Source organism: Barbus barbus, assembly GCF_936440315.1.
Source record: "Barbus barbus genome assembly, chromosome: 41".
Lineage (NCBI taxonomy): Eukaryota > Metazoa > Chordata > Actinopteri > Cypriniformes > Cyprinidae > Barbus > Barbus barbus.
The window spans coordinates 7,355,781-7,377,200 of record NC_136719.1 but is presented as its reverse complement, the minus strand read 5'-3'; the positions used below and the strand labels follow the sequence as shown (position 1 = coordinate 7,377,200).

Genomic DNA, 21,420 nt, shown 5'->3' with positions numbered 1-21,420 from the left:
TCCTCCGTGAAAACGCGTGTGAACGCCAGCCGATATCGCCACCTGGAGGACAGTTCTGTTACTCTTGCCTCTGTTGGACATAATGAATGCATCATTTTTGAAAAGGACCTTCAAAGGGGTCTATTTAGTTTTTATAGCTCTGCATCCCACCGAAGACATGGAGGCAAATGTTGACATGAAATAGCGGCCTATATTGATTCATCTATTAATCATATTTGCAAATGTCTTGACTTCACAGCCAACAGAGCAATTGTGTCTTTTCTGTTCCAATACTTATGGAGGGCACTGTATATTATGATAATCAGACATCCCTGGGTTCACCTGTCACGATCCTGGTTGTGGCTAGAAGGGATACAGCTCCGACCGGAAATGAACAATGAAATTAATTGTATACCTATTAGATTGTGTTTTATTAACGTCTGCACCTACCCCAACCCTAAACCTAAATTTTTTAAAGAAAAAATTGTGCGCATGCCCAGCAGCGCCATGCGTCTGCTGCGCGCGCACGTGGACAGTGGCGTCATCGGCGTTCTGTTCACTGATTGGTTACTTTCAGTGTATGAGCCACTGATACACATCAGTTAGCAGCAGCCTGTGAAGCTACTTCAGTCTGATCCCAACCTGAGCAGAAGAGCCGAGCTCTTAAATATCAAACAGACTCACTGTAAACGAGGACCTTAGAGTAAACCGAGCCCGCGACATCAGGTGGGTAACATTAATCACAGCTCAGCTACATGAGCTAACGCTAGTGTGCTGTTTGTAGTGTTCTCCGGTGTATTTGTGCTTTGTCACGATGACTGCAGTGATCTGATATATTTACATCACTCCAGTGTGTTATTGTCAGTGTTTGGGGAACTTGCTTTTAAAAGTAATGCATTGCAATATTGAGTTAATCCCTCCCAAAAGTAACTAATTACGTTACTTAGGTACTTTTAGTGGAAAGTAATGCGTTACGTTACTTTCAAATATGTTTTTAATACAATAAGTTCTATTTATAGCAAATATAAAAGCCCTTTTACACCAAAAAGTGTAATGAATAAACCTCAGGCTGAAGGAAAAGTAAATTCACATCTGTACGGTAATAAAAAAAGCACAATTGTTAGTTTATCTAAAATCATTTTTGCTTATTAGTATGATTGAACTGGATCATCAAAGGTCAGCAGCAACATTTGTGTTGTTTAACATATTTAATTATTGCAGGTTTGCATCATACTCGGAGTTTGCATTTCAAAGTTTTAATTCATTTAGATGAATTGCTTTTTAATGCAGAAGTTTAATAATATAAACTTGATGTTATCGTTTAATGATAAAGTCTCCAGTAAAGCAAAATCATGTATCAGAAAACCTGTATGTCCCTGAAAATCCATATTTCTTGTAACTGTCAGGCTGTCACGTGAAAAGTGAAAAATGGCATGAAGCATATGACAACAGTGTGTTTTCTTCTCATTGTAGATTTTCTGCCATGTCTGTCAAATGGGAGGACATTCTGAAGGATGAAAATCTGATCAAATATATAGAGGAGATAGCAAAAGACACAGCACTTTTACATGGGGTGTTGATGAGGACCAAAGAAACGCCAAACTCTCCTGAAGTAAGAGCACATCACTGTTTCATGTGCCTGGAGGAAATGTCCTTTAGACATTAACAAGCACCGCTGATCGAAACCACAAAACCCACCAAGAGCATTTTTTGCTTTTGGGGCAGGAAAGGTTGTCTTGGGAAACCCATTTACATTCCTGCATAATATTTCTAATGTATAGATGGGGCTGGGCAAACTCTAATGATCTGTTATTTACAATTTAGAATTTTTTTTTTTTACAGTGTACCCTACAGGAAAAGCCCCTGGTGGCGCTGTAGACCTAACCCATTTAAGACATCCGGCCAAGACTCTTAGATATCCAATATTCAGAAAAAAAACAGGGGAAAATGATTTCAAATCAATATTGTGATAGAAATACCAACCAACTAATCACAGCGGTGCAGTGAATACACAGTCACGTCTGGAATTCAGTCTGTCCTACAGCCATGTTTTGTTTCTGGATTATGGAGTGTTAGTTCTGCCCCATTGAGTCAACACTGGGCAGAAGGGCTTCGATCGTGTACAGACATGTTGAATAAATGTACATTTGTTCACAGGTGGTCAGTTATGCACCGTTCACGTTGTTTCCCACACCGGTGCCCACAGCACTCTTTCATCAGGCTCTGGCAGTACAGACACATTTTAACCGGTTGGTGGACCGGGTCAGCCAGAATCTTGGCTTCCTAGAGGAAACTCTGGCCAGGTATGAAATGATTGCACTGTTGCAGGATTTCCCAAACTAGGGAACAAAAATAATTTCAGCCGACAAACATTTTTTGGGAATCCCTACCCTAATGAATTGCAAGTTGACTTCATTGAGTGTCCTTTGAGTGTCTTATTGCCTTATTTTGTACATTTTAATGGTGAAATGTGTAATTTGTTTTTATGTTAAAATATGGTCTTTTCTCCCAGCTTAATATGCAGAGACAAAACATTTGTCCAACCAACTTTCATTCTATCAGTATTTTTGCCATTCCATCTAGTGGCACTAGAGGCATTAAAATGAAACCTTTAATTCAAACTTTATTAATAATTTTGGTGTGATCTGATCTAAATAAATGTTTTTTCTTTAACAGCACCATCAAAGTTGACAATTTTACAGCAAGACTTTTCAACATTCACAAACAAGTTCAGCATGAACATCATCCCCAGGTATAATGATTTACCAGGAGTTTGTTTATGAATTAAAATGGCATGTTACACATTAGTTAGGAACATTTACTTCACTGTACCTGTTCTATTATACACTATCGTTCAAAAGATTTTGAAATAAATGAATACTGTTTTTCAGCAAGGGAGAATTACATAGATCAAAAGTAAAAGTGAAGACATTTATAAAGTTACAAAAGATTGCAGTTTCAGATAAATGCTGTTTATTCATCAAAGAATCCTGAAAAAAATGCCAGTTTCCACAAATATATTAAGCAGCACAACTGTTTTCAACATTGATAATAACAAATGTTTCTGGAGCAGCGAATCAGCATCTTAGAATGATTTCTGAAGGATCATGTGACACCGAAGACCGGAGTAATGACGCTGAAAATTCAGACTTGTTTAAAAAAATTACTGTAAAATTTGAATGGTAGTGACGTACAATATCAACAGTGCGTCTCCTTTTCCATGACGTACAGCTGACTCCTTATCAATGTAATATTAATGCTATTGTGCAGGTTATTAAGATACATATTGTTTAAACATATCTTCCTCAAGTCAATAGTGCTGGGCTTGAATCGCTCCGACTACATGTTGGATCACAGTCCAGACGGTGGGATATCTTTGAAGCAGATTGAAATCAACACTATTGCTGCAAGTTTTGGTGGTCTTGCTTCACGGACACCAGATGTCCATCGGTAAGTCTGAGCAAAATGCTCAAATTAAATGCACTGGTTCACCACTGGATGATGTTTAGTATATAAAGGTTAAGGTCAGGGCTGTGACGCACAGTCTCATTTCTTCAAGGCACATTCTGAAGGTCGCAAACCTGCCACAGGAGTGTAGTAATGTGCTCGACAACAACCCAGCAGCAGGACTGGCCAGAGGTTTGGCCAAAGCCTGGGAGCTCTATGGATCTGAGAGGTGTGTATTTTAAAAAGTCGTTTGTTATTGTTTTGGCAAAGCTGAATTTTCAGAAATGATACTAATATTTTGATTCAATGCTCAAGAAACATTTCTTATCAATTAATCCCAGACTTTGTAACTGTTTTATACTCTTAGTTGAAAGGTTGTATCAAATTGAATTGTGAAAGTTAGTTTTGTAGGCACTTGATGCTTTTTAAGTGTTTACTTTATAATTGAAATGATAATGTGGTCATTTCTTGATGTTGTCTCTTGCAGGGCAGTGGTTATGTTTCTGGTCGAGGACATTCAGAGGAATATTTATGACCATCGATATGTAGAGAATGAGCTGCGGAAAAGGTATAGTAAGTAGTCTGATAGTTTAGCTACAATCAGGATTCAGTGTCAAGTTATTTTACATTAGTTACTATGTAATTACTATGTAACTACATTAATGTTATTACATTAAGTACAAGTCATGGGCAACATGTACTTAATGTATGTAATTCTGTTTTAAACAAGTCTGTTACTAACACATCTTTATTAGTGGTGTTTGTGAAGCAAAGCATCTGTTACTATTCCCTCCAAACAAGAGCTTATGGGGTAACACTATATTTTAAGGTGTCCTTGTTACATGAACTTACTATTATAATAACAATAAATTATGCATAATAACATGCAAGTAACTCTAAGACAAATCCTAATCCTAACTATATAGTGAGTACATGTAGTTAATTAATATTACTCAGTATAATTACACTGTAACAAGGACATCTTAAAATAAAGTGTAACCACTTATGGGGACTTGTGATAATCTGTTCTTTTATATGTGCAGAAATATTCCTGTAATAAGAAGACAGTTTGAAGATGTTTGCAGAACTGGATCCGTGGATGAGAATAAGAGGCTCTTTGTGTGAGTGTTTATGATTTATACATGCGTGTAACACACTAATTATGTGGAATACTTGGAAATGACAGAAATGTTCAGTCAGTATCTGACTATTTTTTCCAACTTCAAATATCCACACAGATTGAAATTTAGTCACAACTGCACGCAAAAATGTAAATAAAGGCCTTATTTTTCTATTTGACCTACAGAGATGGTCGTGAGGTCGCCATTGTCTACTTCCGTAATGGATACATGCCCCAAAACTACGTCTCAGAGAAGGTGAGGACATAGTAAAAACAATCTTCTCAGAAATGATCAGTTTTAGGTATTTGCTGGGAATGAAACTCATAACCTGATGCATGTTTCAGAGCTGGGAGGCCCGTCTGATGATGGAGCACTCTCTGGCTGTGAAGTGTCCAGACATCAGTACTCATCTCGCCGGTACTAAGAAGGTGCAGCAGGAATTGGCCCGGCCGGGGGTCCTGGAGCGCTTCTTCCCTGATGAACCTCAAACAGTTGCTCTGATTCGGGCCACTTTCGCTGGACTGTACACCCTGGACATGGTAGAGGAACAACGTTGTTAACTGGGGTGCTGAATCCTGCTTGAGGAGATATAACCTATGATTAGATTTACGATTATACCTTACAATTAACTCTGAGGCACTTGAAACAAACTCAAGGGTTACACAGGAATCACCATCATAAACACACTAGACTATAAGCATGCACAATTTCTACAGACACTTGGAAGTCAATGGAACAAAAAGTCTAGTGTGACATTCCTTAAAGGGATAGTTCAACCAAAGATTCAAATTAGCCCATGATTTACTCACAGTCAAGCCATCCTAGGTGTATGAGTTATATTAAAACATTTTCTGGCTCTTCCAAGCTTTATAATGGCAGTGAAAAAAAAGTGCATCCATCCATCATGTAAGTGCTCTACATGGCTCTGGGGGTTAATAAAGGCCATCTGAAGTGAATCAATGCATTTGTGTAAAAAATATCCATATTTAAAACTTTATAAACCGTAATCTCTAGCTTGCGCTAACTGAAGAGAGTGGGGTTTCAGTGGATGATGTGGATAACACTTTACAATAAGGTGTCATTTGTTAACATTAGTTAATGTATTAACTAACACGAACAAACAATGAACAATACATTTATTACAGTATTTATACACCTTTGTTAATGTTAGTTAACAACAATACAATCATTCATTGTTAGTTCATGTTAGCTCACAGCGCATTAATGTTAACAAATACAACTTGTGATTTTAATAATGCATTAGTAAATGCTGAAAGAGTAGAGCATGGCGCTAGCAACGCCAAGGTCATGGGTTCGATTCCCAGGGAAAGCAAGAGCTGATAAAATGTAAAAAAATGTAAATGCAATGTAAGTCGCTTTGCATCTGCTAAATGCATAAATGTAAATGTAACTATTGAACCTTATTGTAAAGTGTTACCGATGATGCAGGGCGTAGCGTAAACTCTGGCGGTGAGAATACACTAGTCTCACGAGAACCAAGAACCTTGCATCTACACTTGGCTTATATCTAAATCCTCCAACATTTTTCTTTACAAATCCTCATTTTGTACTTCTAATTTAACGACCAGTGACCAGTGATCTTATGCTACGCCTACGTCATCCGCAGAGTATGCCAAGTAGCTAGTCCGCTAGACCAAATACATTCATATTTGGTGCGTCCCAAATTGTGTACTTGGGTACTATTCTCTGAAGTTTTGTAGTATAAATAGTGCGAGTAGTGCGTTCACACTGAACTTTCCAAAAAGAACAAGTGCACTTTAAATACCCGGATGATGCACTTAAATAACCGAAAAAACGACGTGTGGAATGTTGGACACTTCATGCACTCAACTGTAGCAGCTTTAATTAAACAGCGAAGGGGGCGGGGCTATCAGACTCCGATTATTAATGACAAAATAACCTTATAAAATTCATACACTACATGGCCGAGTACATTGTGCGTCATATCCATTAACATTCCAAAACAATTCTGAGAGTTTTCATGATTGAAATATGAATAATCCACATGAATGAAACCATCGGCAAGCTACTTGTTGGCTCTTTTTTTTTTTTTTTGGCAGATTGTCAGCCAAATAATAGCAAAGAGAGCACATGAAAATGTATTCTACTAATTAATTTATTAGAATGAATTATTAGTTCCATTTTCATTTTTAATTATTTCAGGTTGTGAAAATTACATTTTCATTTAAAATAAAAACATTTTATTTACTTTTAGTGTATGATAATCTTGGTTGAGCACTGCACTTCAGAAAGGCTGAACATTATAAGCAGGATTGAGCACCGCTGTTGAAACGTTTTTTTGTACTTTTTTGACATAGATTTTAAATAGTCAACCTATAATAATAGTTAAACCTAGTTCTCCCTTTCCACAGGGAGAAGAAGGTGATAAAACGGTAGCGATGGCTTTGGCCAATCCGGACCAGTATGTGCTGAAGCCTCAGAGGGAGGGTGGTGGTGAGTATCACTAGTCATGTCCTGTGTTGTGTGCACACAAACACTTGCTCAAAGATTTCCTACTTTATGCCACAGGTAACAACATTTACGGCAGTGAGATCTGTGAAGTCCTGGAGAAGCTGAAGAACTCCACTGAGAGGACGGCTTACATCCTGATGGACAAGATCCAGCCCGTCCCGGTCCAGAACTACCTGCTCAGGCCCGGAGCTCCTCTGAGACTGACCTCCTGTCTGAGTGAACTGGGTGCGTTTGGAGCGTATGTCAGGTGGGATCATTTCTAGCAGATCTTTAACAAAACCTCTGTTTTTATTGTACAAGCATTCCTAAAATTCACTCCATTACAGAATATAACGGCAACATTTTCCACACACAGGAAAGGCAAAGACATGGTGTTCAATGAGTGCGTGGGCCACCTGCTGAGGACCAAGAGCTCAGAGCATGCTGATGGGGGAGTGGCTGCAGGAGTAGCAGTACTGGACAACCCACTTCTGGTGTGAACTACAGCACCACCGACTGGACCAGACGAGAATACCATACAGCTGACATCCCTGTGATCGATTTTCTACCTGGCATCTGTTTTATCAAAGGTTTCGTGTGTTAAATATCTCCTGCAGATGCAGTAATCAGTGGGGAGCACTTATGACTGAACTGTTCATTTCATGCACATTTCATACCTCATTCAAGGGTTAATTTGTTGAAGTGTGTGAGAAGTAATCATTGATGTTTTATAAAATAGATTATTGACGTTTTCTTTTTTTGGTTACTTTAACTGGTAATGGTTTTATTAAACTACACTGGTAGCCAACTTCCATGACCAGACACAATCAGAAAGTAGTTGTAATGATTTTGATAATGATTAGTGTTAATTTTTTTGTAATTGTTTACTACCACGTTTGCACCCATTCACTGCAGAGGATCCATTGCTGAGCAAGGTGATGTAACGCTACATTTCTCCAAATCTGGTGAAGAAACAAGCTCATCATTTTGGATGGCTTGAGGGTAAATTTATCAAATGTTAATTTTTGGGTAAACCATTCCTTTAAAAAAGCTTGAGGTCAGTAAGATTATTTTACAGCTTTTATTTCACAATAAAACTTGCTCACCAGTGAATAACTAACGCACATAAAAATATAAACGTGCAAATGAAGTAAAAATCGATTTCCAATCCAACATCTTTCTGAAATCCATGTTTATTTCAATCTCCACATCACAGCCACAGAAATCACACTCTCGTCAACACCAGAAACACCTCTCGTTCATTCACTCAACTCTAGACACGTCACTGTCAACCTCTGAAAAACAATAATGGTTCCGATAAAGCAAGATAGTACAAAGATGATACAAGACATGCATCAAATTTCAACCAATGAAGAGCAATGAGAAAAGAAACGGCTTGACACAATGACAAGACCTCAACAGTTAAACAAGGCCAAAAGAGTTGTTCTGCAAAGAGAAATCATATGAGCTGTATTGAATAGTAGGATTATTATGATGAACACTTAACATTCTGAAAATGTTACAAAGAAAGTGGAGTTCCTACACATTTTCTTGGGTGTTTAGCTTAATATCCTGGCTGAAAAGCAACAGGCAGTCATTGAAGTTAGATTAACGGGGAACAGATGGACACAGACTCAGATAAACTAACGTAAAATCATCTATCGGAATGTGCAGAGTGACGCAATGATCCACATAGTAACGTCCCTCCTGCCTCACAATAGTGCATACTGCATGATGTACACACTCGTTTATCCACAAAACAAAGCAAACGCATCAATGCAAGTGCCAGCTGAAAATGAAAACTAAAGCAAACACTGAGCGGCTCTAACTACTTGATATGAAAGAAATTTGTGTGAGACAGGCGATAAAACAAACTCAGATAACAGGTGTTTCATTTTGTAGATTTTACATTCGTTGATGCTTCTTTTTCCCCTCAGCCCAAAATATACAATGAATATATACACATTATATTCACTAGTGACATTTAAGAACAAAAAAGCATTCTCGTATGGGTTTTATATCAGATTATCAAAGCCATGAAATTGATGAACGTATTTAAAGCATCACTGCTTGACTTTTAAAATCCCAATCTTCCCATGACTCTTTTCCTATGAAGAAAAGCAATGTAGAACATAGGAAACGATCTTTATTTTAAATCAAGACAGTGACGTTCCTTAGAAACAAGCCTGAATGATAGTCTGCTAGTCACATGACCGTCGTCACGTGCTGCGAGCCCCTAACCAACACGATGCAAAGTACCGCCACGTAAGCTTATCATTGCAGGGTCAGTAAAAAAAAAAAAAAGACCCCATCCCCGACCCGATGAGAGAACCACGGCGGTCGCCAGACAACCATTAAGCAATTGCTTTTTAAAAACTTCAATATCAGCGTAAAAAAAAAAAAAGGTACATAAAAATATAAGTTTTGTGCAGTACAAGTTAGTGCAATTATATTTTTCCCTCTTGTTCTTCTCATTGGCACTTAGTGAAAGTTATGATCATGAGAGGGACGCTCTTTCCTTCCTGACCACTGGGAAAGGGAAGACTAAGCTGCTCTAAGCTGTGATTGGACAATATATTTTGATGAATTCAATCATTTGGCAATTGTGCACCTGCCCAATTCCCATCATTAATGGTTGAACTGCTACAGTTTTTGGGAGCTACATTTTGATAGCCAGTTTTGGTTGATCTGATGAAAGCTTAAACATGATTTAATTCCCATACCTTGAAGGTGAAAAATACTGCTAAATATTTAGAAACAAAAACCTAACAGCTTGGGTTGGAATTAGAGTATTTAAGGAATTATTTGACTCCAAAATAATAAATGTTGAGAAAAAAAATATGTATCTGTATATATTTCTTAAAAGGACAGTGTACCCCACAAAAAAAAAATCATTATTCTTCATGTTGTTTCATACCTGCATGACTTTTTTCTTTTGTGGAATCCAAAAGAAGATATTTTGGAAAATGGCTCACCATCTCTGGTATTTCTGTCTGGTGATTTTGTCCATACAATGAAAGCCAATGGGGTCCAATGTTGTCTGTAAACCCCTCTAACTTCAATTGTATACACAAAAAGTATTTTTAAAATATCTTTTTATGTTTCAAACCGGTTTGAAACGACATGAGGGGGAATAAATGATGACAGAATGTTTATTTTGGGGTGAACTGTTCCTTTAAGATACAGATCACATTCAAATGTCCAATGACTGTCGTCAGTGTTTCATGGATTCACTGCAAAAAAATTAAAAATGTTATATATATATGAGAGAGAGAGTCTTGATTTCCAGTACAAATATTTAAACACTCTTAAATTAAGGTACATTTACTTAGATAAAGACTTATTTTCTGAAAACACATAACCAAATGTAAGTGTATGATTAAAATCTAGAAAAAAAACAATTCAAAGGGAAAACTATTTTTTTTCTTGCCTTAATTTTGATACATTTTAAGAAAACAAGTCATTTTCAAACAGATGTATCTTGTATCTTTGTTTAGATATTTGTATACGAGACAAAAATACACAATTTATAATTTTTTTTGCAATGTAAAGGTCCTTGCACACTGAGTCCGAACTTTTCGTATGCGTTTTTTCATATTTGTCATCCTTTCACACCAAAATGCATGCTACTGATGCGAAAACGCAGAAAATCAAGCCTGATCCGAATTTTTTCATGACGGACGAAAGTTTCGGAGGCAGTGCCTAAACATGATTGACAAGAGGTTGTGATGTCGTATTCATTTTTTAAAATGCAAAAATTTCAGAGTCGGTGTGCAAAGACCTTAACAGCTCAGAGCTACTTCGCTCATATTGAGAGGGTCAGATAGCACAGTGCACACCGTTTACATAGACGTCACATGATCACGTCGATACGAAAAAAAAAGCATGGTGGAAGACGTCTACACGTTATCAGAGCAAGCTTTTCCATTATGTGAATAATATCTGTATGCTGAATGAGAAGCAAATAATTCCTTAGGAAGCATAATGTGGCGTGTTTGTGTGGAAAACACTCGATTTATGGATCACATTAGACTGGGATGACTTCCCTCGACAGCAGATTGGCTGTTAAATCTGAAGTGTGGCCGGTTAAAGTGCCTGCCATTGAATTAATACTGTGGGCCGACAGGAATAAACCTCATAGCTTATGAAGAGGCAGTTGATCTGTGAGGGACAGAATAGTTTGGGTGCGTTAGCGCAGAGAGAGAAGCCGTTTTACATTCCTGCACTACAACTACTCGCGCTGAAGTACACTAAAGGCTCTCTCCGAAAGGCTCATTCTTGTTTAGAGGTATTACTTTAGCAATATGTGTTGAAACAGTTCTTGACTATTTGCTAAAACGCTCGCCGAGTGCGATGCAATGCTAAACTGTACTCTGCTTGATCAAAATCAAAATGGCTGTTAAAAAGTGCTTGTAGGCAAAATGAAGCGGTAAGTCCAGAAACGGTTTGATTTGGAACAAAAACAAGTTGTTTGAAGCTTAAATGATGTCCGTATAAATGAATTTGAGTAGCTCGGTAAGTGCATCCAGGTTTAAGAGGGTTAACGGTTTAAAATACTCAATAATACCCATCAAAAATAGCTTACAGGGTTTTTAAACAGTAAAAACTGCTATGTATAAAGTCTGCCACACTTAAAATCATTAGCTGTATTCCACAGAACGCACACAAAACATGAAAGTATAATAAACTGCCTGGAAAATCTGCTTTGAATGTTTTGTTTCTGGATTACTTAAGAAAAAACCTCTTTTTGCCTTAATATGCAATGCAGCAAAAGCTTTTTTTCGAAATTCTTTTTCTCTTTTTTTGCTTTTTATCAGTTTTTTTCTGAATAAAAGTCTCAGTGTTCTACTATGGAAGCGGTAAGAAAAGAGCACCCCTTGTGGCCTGGAGGAATCAGTGACATTTTAAAAGGCCACGTGCCTCAGACGGACACATCTCAGCTCATGAAGTTCACTCTGAGAGTGTGCAGGAGATACCGGCGCTCAGTCCGTGGAACAGCCGCAATAAACCAGCACATTTTGAAGTGGGGTAAAGGATAAAGCTCAGTCAGTGAAGCGCTGGCAGGCCTTCTTCCAGCGGCACGCTGTGCACCACAGGTCCCTCTTCTCCATGCCATACACCTTTCGACACTTCTTGGCTTCGCCACGTGGTTTCCTGGGAAAATATTTCACACAGTTTCAGTTTTAGCAGTAATGCAAGGCCTCAAATACATCTTCAAACCAAAAACATCCGGACAGCTTACCTGGTTCCAGTGGTGGGTTTGGAAGCGGAGGTGTTGCTGGTGTGTGTTTTGCTGACAGTGGTGTGGTTAACCGGCTGTCTCTTCTCACCGATGGTAACCGTGCGGATTTGAGTCATCGGGCCCTGCAAAAGCATTCTATGTTAAAGGTGATCTAAAGCTCAACCAAACACACAAGAGACGTGTTTACATCTCAGCTGGCACGTCTACCGTTCAAAATTTCGAGTCAAGTAAGATTTGTTTTTAATGCTGTTTAAAGACGTCCCTTATACTCATCAAAGTTGGTTTATTTGATATAAAATACAGTAAAAATTCTAAATATTTTGAAATCACAATTTAAAATGGCTTTCTATTTGAATATATATTAAAATGTAATTTATTCCTGTGATTTAAAGCTGAATTTTCAGCATCATTACTGCAGTCTTCAATGTCACATGATCCTTCAGAAATCAGTATAATATACTGGTTTGCTGCTCAAGAAATATTTCTCATTCTGCTTAATATTTTTTGTGGTATGTTATTATTATGTTCAAAAGAACAGCATTTATTTGAAACGGAGATATTTTGTAACATTATAAATCCCTTTACTGTCACTTCAGCTCATCTTTGCTGAATAAAAGTATTAATTTCTTTAAAAAAAAAATGTATTGACTCCAAACCTTTGAATAGTATAGTGTGTATAATTAATAATCAAAGTAATTGTTGTTCATATTTTATTTTATTTCACTCAAGTGTGTTTATGCCTGATTTCACACCATTATATTACATTATATTGTATTCCATTCTATTATATTACTCTATAATAGAAAAATACTGTGGTTTTTACATTTTCTGACAAAAATAAAAAAAAATGTAAGTGCTGTTTGTGCAAAACAGTATTAGTGTTGCTAGGGTGTTCTGGCTGATTTTCATGATTACTTTCCAAGGCCAATAACAGTAAAGCCCCGTTCAAACCAAGAACGATAACTATATTAGCCGCTTTAAATTTTCCAGCTTGTTATAGCAGGATGGATTCATTTATGGGGCAGTCGTGGCCTAATGGATAGAGAGTTGGACTTGTAACCTGAAGGTCGTGGTTTTGATTCTAAGGTCCGGCAGGGATTGTAGCTGGGGAGTGAATAACAAGTGCTCTCTCCACCCTCAATACCACGACTGAGGTGAGACCCTTGAGCAAGGCACCGGACCCCCATCTGCTCCCCGGTGTATGTTCACTACTGTGTGTGTACATGCAGAGCACAAATTCTGAGTATGGGTCACCATACTTGGCCACACACCACTTCCCTTTCTGATTAGGTGTCAATGTTTGTATCATTCATCAGCTAGAAAAAAATAGTTCTGGAAGTGATTACAACGATATCGTTTCTCTGTGCATTTATCATTATAAAACAATTTTTAGAACTATATCTTTATAGTTATCGTCCTTGGTGTGAACGCGGCTTTAAGCTGATGTTTTCGTAGCAAACCGCCAATTATTGGTTTATAACAGCAGTTCCCTGATCACAATATATATTCAAGATAAACTGCGTCTTTTTGACAGGCACTAGGTGTCTGCAGTTCCTTTGTTGTCAACCTGTAACAAGGGTTTGGAAGCTACTTTCTTTGCTTTGCAAACGCATCTGAGACAAGAAACCAAAAGTCATGCAAGTGCAATTTCTGAAAGACCCCAAGAGACAGAGAAAGACAAGCTGGAAGTGACAAACGAGACCCAACCAGGCTTACAGGATCACTGCCCTTTCAACCTTTAGTGAGTTGAGTCTTTTACAAGGTGACAAACGCTGTCGACTTCGTCTCTGAGAGGAAGAAAACAAGAAGGAAGGAAGAAGCCATCTCACCGGTAGACCTTTATAAATGACAGGGGGTGACTGCCAGGATACACTAATCCTATCCTCACTGTGAGGCGGTTCAGAAGGCATGCTGGGAATGCTGACAGGGGTTGTAGCCTGAAAAACAGTGTGTGTAAGAAGCGGTATTAGAAAAGCCAGCAGAGAGAGAAAGAGAAAACACTGTTAAGTACAACCGCAACCCACCGAAAGCCAAGAAGAGCTGCCTCAAAGATGAGGCAGTGAGCTCAGTCACATTAGAAATGGTTAAAAACAGACTGTCTGAGCAGCAGAGGGGAGATACGGCCTTCGCTGACCTCGTCACCACGACCCATAAATACTTCAACCATGTGTCTGCAGTAGTCTGGCTTTGATATTTAACAGAACCCTCAATCTGGTGAACCCTCGGTGTAAATCTCTGGCCGGTTTGAACGTTTTCAGAAAGGTCATTCATTCCATTCGGGACACAAATTCTCAAGAAACTCCAAATGTAGTCAGACCGCAAATTCTTGTTCTTCAGTAAAATATCTAAACATCCTTAACACACACACACACACAAACTATATCATTTATATATGTAAATATATATTTACAGTGGTGGCCAAAATGATTAGAACAGCTAAAAATGGTTTTAAGTCAGTTATTTGTATCTTTTGCTGCAGTGTGTCAGTAGAACATATCTGTTTACATTTCCAAACATTTCTAAATTACTAGTGTTCTAATCAGTTTGGCCACCACTGTATATATAAATGTATATAAATAAGACATTGTAGTTTCATTTTAAGAGGATGAAGCCAGATTTTAGGACCATAAAGATTTTTTTCAAATTGATATTATTGGCAGCAATTAAGCACATTTCCTCACAAAATTGTCATTAGTATTGCAACAAATGATATATCTTTAAAATAGTAAAGAATTTATGCAACTTTGTAGTATTTGTTTATGCTTTAGTATATATGGTAGTATTTTTATCCTTTAATTTGACACTTTAAATGTAAAAAAAATCACTGTATTCCAGTATTTGTTCTCTGCTCCAGAAAAATATATTTGTTACAGTAGTGAAAATCTAATGAAAATGAGAATTAGAGTTAAAAAACCGTTCTTAAACATGAACATATTTGTAATAGTCTCTGATAATTTTGCTCATTAATCTCCACACAATCACAATTTGCGCGCTTTATATATGAAATATGTTCAAAATTTTGGTTGCATATGAATGAATGTTTTAGGAAGCGATGAGAGAATATTAAAACACGACATGAGGGTATATAAATAATGACAAAAGTTCAATTTTTGGGTAAACTATCCTGTCACTACACATTATGCTAATGAGAATGTAGGAGGAACTGCAATTAACTGTCACGGAAATAATGTAATATTGGCAAAATAATGCAAAAATGTCTTCAAGGTCCTAAAATTGGATTTAGCTTCTCCACACAAAATATAATATATTACTTCTTTTGATTTTATAGTCATACAAAAATGTGATTTCTGTCACCATCAAGTTGTTCCAAACGTGTATGAGTTTCTTTCTTTTGCTGAACCCCAAAAAACAATATTTTGAAGGATGTCGGTCACCAAACATTTGATGGTCCCCATTTTTTTTTCCATTTTATGGAAGTCACATAATGACCTTCATAAATAAATTCATACAGGTTTGCAACAGTCACTTTAAGCTCTGATAGAGAGAGATTTGAGTTGCATTAATAACTAAAACGGAGCCTTGCGTGGGAGATTTGAAAGAATCTGATGTTTCCAAAGTAAAAGCACGCACCCACACACACACACACACAGATAAAAGCACTGTTGAAAAGTGTCCATGAAGACTTCATCGCTACACCTCGAGCGCTCCACCATCTGCACAGAGACAGCCAAAACTGAACCTGTGGACTGAATAAGATGCACTGAAGCGTGATGTTACCTGGTAAGCGTGGTCAGTGCGGATATGGCACAGCGCCGACGGTGCTGATTGGCTGAGTGGGGTGTGGATCATGTGGGCCGGCTTAGATCGAGACGCATCACAAGTCGAGATGGGGAAGATGGGGGCCGGGCCGGACGTAGTAGGTGACGTGGGCGTGAGGTTGGACAGCCCCTCGGAAAGCGTGTCCATGTTCACCTCGATTTCAGAGTAGTAGAAATCCTCCTCGCCATCGCTGTAGTCAGAATCTCCATTTCGCCTGAAAACACACAATACTAAACTTACACCACATCACCCGGCGGTCAGCAGGGGGCAGCAGTGGCAGCACATAAACAGAGGTTTGAGTTTATATGGGAAGGTCAGGTAGCAACAAGAGGCTATAAAAACACTCTTACTACTTCCATCAGAATGTGCTTCCCTCGTTACCTCCTGTTATGGTGCTCAGAAAGGGGAAGAGCTCCCCGAGCTGCCCCATCTTTAGAGACTGACAGACAAACCTTCAGATTCATCTCCACTCAAAAGCAATGAGTGAAACTTCCATTTGAAAGTTAACAGTATACTTCTTTTTAAAAAAGAGAGCCGGTCTGTCTAATTTCTGTGTAGAAGACTACGTTCAAACTGCAAAACAAACGTTTGCACCTGTCCCAGGTGGGATGTGTCTGATTGACGCTTACCCCAGGTGGATGGTGCGGATGTGACGCTGGATCCCTGAGGAAGTGCTGAGGACTTTTTCACAGTTCTTCCACAGACACTTGAACATCACCTTCATGGAGTTCTGGAACAAACAAACATATGATTTACATGTGAAGGACATATCAGTAACTTTGAAGTTGCCATAGAATTTGCCATCTTTGGACTTAAAGATCACAAATCATGAATCAATCAGAGAATTTTATAAAGACAAGCCTGTAAGATTTAGATTTGTTGAGTATTTTATCAGGTCAGTAGGTCAATATTTAATCTTTAAAAAAAAAAAATTAAGTATAAAGTATTTAGTTTACACTTGAATAATTTTGTTATTTTGTTGTTTGTATTTAGCTTTCATTTATATTATATTTCAGTTTTAGTAATCAATATAGTCCTGCCTTATTGCTGAAAACATAAAACCCACTTTAAAGATGAATTATGAGAATAGTATTTAAGTGCATTTTTAAGTGTTCTGAATATGAGATATTTGTAGCAATGGTATTTTAGTATTATTTATAAAGTATTATGCTATTTATATTTTGAATTAGCATTTATATTTTTATTTTTTATTTCAATTTTGGCAATTTTTTATGTTTATGTCATTTTTATTAATTTATCTTTATTTCAGCTTTTGCTTTAGTCAGCTAGCTGTCAAGGCAAAAGTTTTATTTTTATTTTATTTCAGCTTTATTTAACCAAATATATATATAAAAATAATTTTAATTAATAACAACAGTCCTGCCTTATTGCTATAAATATCAAGCCCAGTTTCAAGATTAATTATGAGAGAATAATAATTAAGTGCATATTTAAGTGTTCTGAATATTTGAGATATTTTGTAGCAATTTTGCAAAATTTCAAATTTGCATTTAAGTTTTATGTTTTTCATCTAATAGTTATATTTATATTTTAATTTATTTCAACTTTATTTAACAAAAAAGGAAACCCTTGAAGAGCCAAGTATAACGTGCAGGGAAGTGATAGATCAAATCATGTATGGTATGAAGAGTAACAGCATGGTCTATAAGGAGATCTGCTGTATTTGCAGTCAAGGCCGTGATCAGCAGTGATTCAGAGGTCTGATTGCATAAGTCTCATGTGTATGTGCAGTAGAAATTCCCTTCAGCCCACTGCTGCCCCGAAGGCACAAAGGCTCTTCACTGCTGCAGTGACACAACTATTAAAGCAGTTCAAAACAACACTGCCGGGTGATGGCATGTGTGGGAGATTCACACCTCCTGCGCTCTTCTGTCACTTTCACCAGCGCTCGTTTCCCCGCTTGCTCGAAATCTCATCTGTGTTTATCTAACATGCTTGATTCCTGAGTTTCTATAGGCGACTCAAGCAATGAATCAGCCTCTCACATACTGCAATACACTGCTTATTTATAGCCGATTCTAAAATTAACACTCAAGGTCAAAACTGAGAACATGAAATAAAATTACTCACCAGTTACAATATTTTTGCTTGATCAAAAATAAACAGTAATATTATGAAATATCATTTAAAAGGTTTTCCATTTTTAAAATATATACTGAAAATTAGATATTTTCGATTATAGTATATATAACTGCACAGTGCACACAAAAATTTCTTTTTTTTTTTTTACATTTTAGAAATGTATTCCAGTGATGTAAAGCTGAATTTTCAGCATCATTACTCCAGTCTTCAGTGTCACATGATCCTTCAGAAATCATTATAATATACTGATTTACTGCAAAAAAAAATAAAAAAATAGGAAAGACAGTAGGAAAAACAGCCTATTTAATTGTACAGGGTAAAGTGAAAAAAAAAAAAGAAAGAAGCTAATTTATGACCATTTTATTGCAAGAAACCTTGACTAACATTGTACAATGTTGCAATTAAAACTGTATATAAATATGTATTTTTTTGTTCTATTCCAATATATTGTAAAATGCCATTTATTCCTGTGATCAAAGCTGATTACTCCAGTCTTCAGTGTCACATGATCCTTCAGAAATCATTCTAATATGCTGATTTGATGCTCCAAAACTTACCAATTGAAAGTGTTTTTGTTGTTGTTTTTGATGCATAGGAAATGCAGCATTTAAAAAAGAAATCTTTTGCAACATTAATGTATTTACTGTTACTATCAATTTAATTGTACTTTAATTAGTCAAAAAACCAAAACATCTTACTGACCTCAAAATATATGTTTCATTTATTTATTTATTTAAAATACAGTAAAAAATTGTATTTAGAAAAATAATAATAATTTAAAATAATATTTAGTAAAATGAAATGTAAAAACAATGCCACTGAGATATATTTATCGGAAGCTAGTTTTCTCGAGTTAAATATGAACCCTGGTTATATTTGATATCCTGGAGAGTGTGCGTAAATGTTTAATAGGTTACATAATGCGCCCTATTCCCAGAGTTCAGACTGAGAACAGTGTAAATGAATGACACTCCAGAACAAACCGAGATTATATTATATCATGTCTTCTGACAAACCCATCCAGGAATTTAATTTGTGAGAAACATTAGCACATTAACTCTGAAACGTGAAACATGTCCGGACCTGTTCGCTGCTCTCATCAGAGTCAATGAGTGGGTGTGTGTCTGCTCACACACATACAAAAACAAGCAAATACTCCTGCTGTTCTCAAGGCCGGTGATATTAACCCTTTCACAGATCACACGAGCCTACAAACCATTTCCCATCAAAGCCTCGTCAGAGATGATGAGACAACCATTAACCAAAACAGACTCAGAAAGCTAGCCACATAACTGGCGGAGCGGTGCTGGAAGTGTATGTTTCCATCTGTCTTTGTGAATGAACAGCCAGTCCTCTTGTGTTACACTTCACCCAGCTGCTCAGCATTTGGCTTGGTTCGCTTCGAAGAACTTGGTTTCTTTTTCTCGTCTCCATTCAAAGTGGTTTTTATTGGCTATTGCAGGACGTATAGGTATGCAGGGAGGCCTCCGGTGAGCTGAAATAATAGAGGAGGTAGCCAGCGCTGTTGCCTAAGACAAGCACTAGCAGTATGGGACACATCCATCTGTCACTGTACTCAGACAGAAGAGCCAAAAAATTAGCCCAAATGATATTGAACATTATGTAATGCGCCCCCAGCGTGAAACAAACAACTCTGCAAACTATTTTTTAAACTCTTTCTTCAACATTTCAACTAAATATCTAGTTGTGTACAAAATGGCTAATGGAGTTTCTAACATAATCTGAACCGATCCTAATGGGATCAAATAAGAATCCCCTAAGGATCCTTTTAAAATTAAACTGAAAAAAATCTGGCTAGTTGGGTCTAAGAGCTTTCTTATTTGATTGCGACAGAATCTATTAAGAGATAGATTTTTTTTTTCTTTTTTGGAATTATTCACAGTAGAGCTTAGTATGTAATATTGATAGCTAGTGGTTGAAATGGGTACTGCAGACCAAATAAAAAATATTAAAGAGTTTTTTCTCCTGCCCCTCCTCCTCAGACTCAATGCTCACTCGGGTTGCCAGATTGAGGACATGCAACAGGAACATGTGCAACTGACCCTTCGCAAAGACCCGCCCCCTTCATTACTGTTGCTATATCTGACAAGCCATGGCACTTTCACACTGCAAATCTCGTTCTCACGCAGTGAAAAGTACATCGCAAATAGAAAACTGACAATGTGCCGACAGACAAGACAGAGCAGGTTACTTTTGGTATGAAAAAGTCTCAGCTTTCAAATTGTGTCTTTAAGAAATTCAAACCGTAAATACGGTTTTGTGGCTCTTAAATGTGTCGTGACAGATCGCTGTAGCGCATGTGAACCGATCGTCTCTTCCTCTTTACTAGTTAAAGCACAAAATAAACATGAATGAACATCAGGAGGTATCTTGTATCAACCGATGGATACCGAGGCTGTTTAGGTGTGATCTCTGACCCAGTTCGTTTTCTGGTGTCTATGGCTGCAGTACGCTGTTTTCTGCCAACTGGCAACCCAGGGTATTGAAATACTATTGGGTAAACTAGCAGTAGGCGGAGTCACAGACCAAAACAAAAACAGACATTCCGACAGAAAGCACATTAAAAAAGCAGAATAACTGGCTGAAGCATTGTTTTTCAGAGAAGTTTGTGAACTTAACATGTTTCTTAAATATCTGCTAACATAATATGGTATTATTTTGCTTTAATAAATAACATGCATCACCTTTAATCATATTAAGTTTTCTCTACAAACCATGTGTGTGTTATTTGAGTTTTCAAGTTGAAAGTAAAGTTGTGGAGTTGTAGAGCTGTAAAATCTTGTATTTATTAGCAGAACTACTGTTCTTGGTGGATCAACTTCCAGTTATGATCATTCCTGTGACTTGAGTGATGTATCTTGGCATACCTTGCAAAGTTACTTGGTTTACAAACTTTGCATGGTCATGACAGGAATAGAAAGATTGGATATAACTTTGCACAGATAAGTTCAGTAAGCAATCTTATATTAATAATATTAACAAGTCTTTTTGTAAACATTTATTACAATACAATGCCGTGCTCCATTGATAACCATGGTAAGTGCCTTGCTGTAAATTAGATTTTTGTACATTACTGTTAAAAACATTTGGGGTCAATACGCTTTAAAATAAATAATACTTTTAATCAGAAGGGATTTCAATACAGCTGAAACAAGAAGAATCCTTTTAAATGTCTGGAACACTTAAGGAAAGATTTTTGTCCTGTTTGTGCCTTCTTAATTTTTCTGTCCAATATCTGGAATTGCAAAATCAGAA

At 37.1% G+C, this 21,420-nt stretch overlaps 2 protein-coding genes across 3 annotated transcripts in view; one reads left to right on the top strand and one right to left on the bottom strand.

Annotated features, from left to right (window-relative positions):
* Positions 1-531: 531 nt before the first annotated feature.
* gss (glutathione synthetase) lies at positions 532-9,308 on the top strand. The gene is made up of 13 exons (XM_079402403.1): positions 532-705; positions 1,453-1,591; positions 2,137-2,282; positions 2,656-2,731; positions 3,290-3,429; positions 3,539-3,655; positions 3,914-3,994; positions 4,470-4,547; positions 4,733-4,802; positions 4,892-5,086; positions 6,941-7,022; positions 7,098-7,287; positions 7,396-9,308. The coding sequence occupies exons 2-13, from the start codon at positions 1,463-1,465 to the stop codon at positions 7,517-7,519; spliced, it is 1,428 nt and encodes a 475-aa protein (XP_079258529.1). The 5' UTR covers positions 532-705; positions 1,453-1,462; the 3' UTR covers positions 7,520-9,308.
* Positions 8,202-21,420, bottom strand: part of LOC306860619 (zinc finger protein 704-like) — a 56,211-nt gene continuing 42,992 nt past the window's right edge. The window contains exons 5-9 of one of the 2 annotated variants that reach the window (XM_079402401.1): positions 16,671-16,771; positions 16,000-16,255; positions 14,091-14,198; positions 12,262-12,383; positions 9,397-12,173 (exon numbers count right to left, since the gene is read on the bottom strand). In XM_079402401.1, the coding sequence (XP_079258527.1) occupies positions 12,062-12,173; positions 12,262-12,383; positions 14,091-14,198; positions 16,000-16,255; positions 16,671-16,771 (699 nt within the window). In that variant the 3' untranslated portion in view covers positions 9,397-12,061. Of the gene's footprint in view, positions 12,174-12,261; positions 12,384-14,090; positions 14,199-15,999; positions 16,256-16,670; positions 16,772-21,420 lie in introns of both variants that reach the window. The other variant, XM_079402402.1, reaches the window with a different exon arrangement.

Bases quoted from the DNA above. Each gene is read 5' to 3' on its own strand.
- gss (XM_079402403.1), top strand. From the start codon at position 1,463: ATGTCTGTCAAATGGGAGGACATTCTGAAGGATGAAAATCTGATCAAA. The intron at 1,592-2,136 runs GTAAGAGCACAT...ATTTGTTCACAG, and splicing joins AAACGCCAAACTCTCCTGAA to GTGGTCAGTTATGCACCGTT. The intron at 3,995-4,469 runs GTATAGTAAGTA...TTATATGTGCAG, and splicing joins GAGAATGAGCTGCGGAAAAG to AAATATTCCTGTAATAAGAA.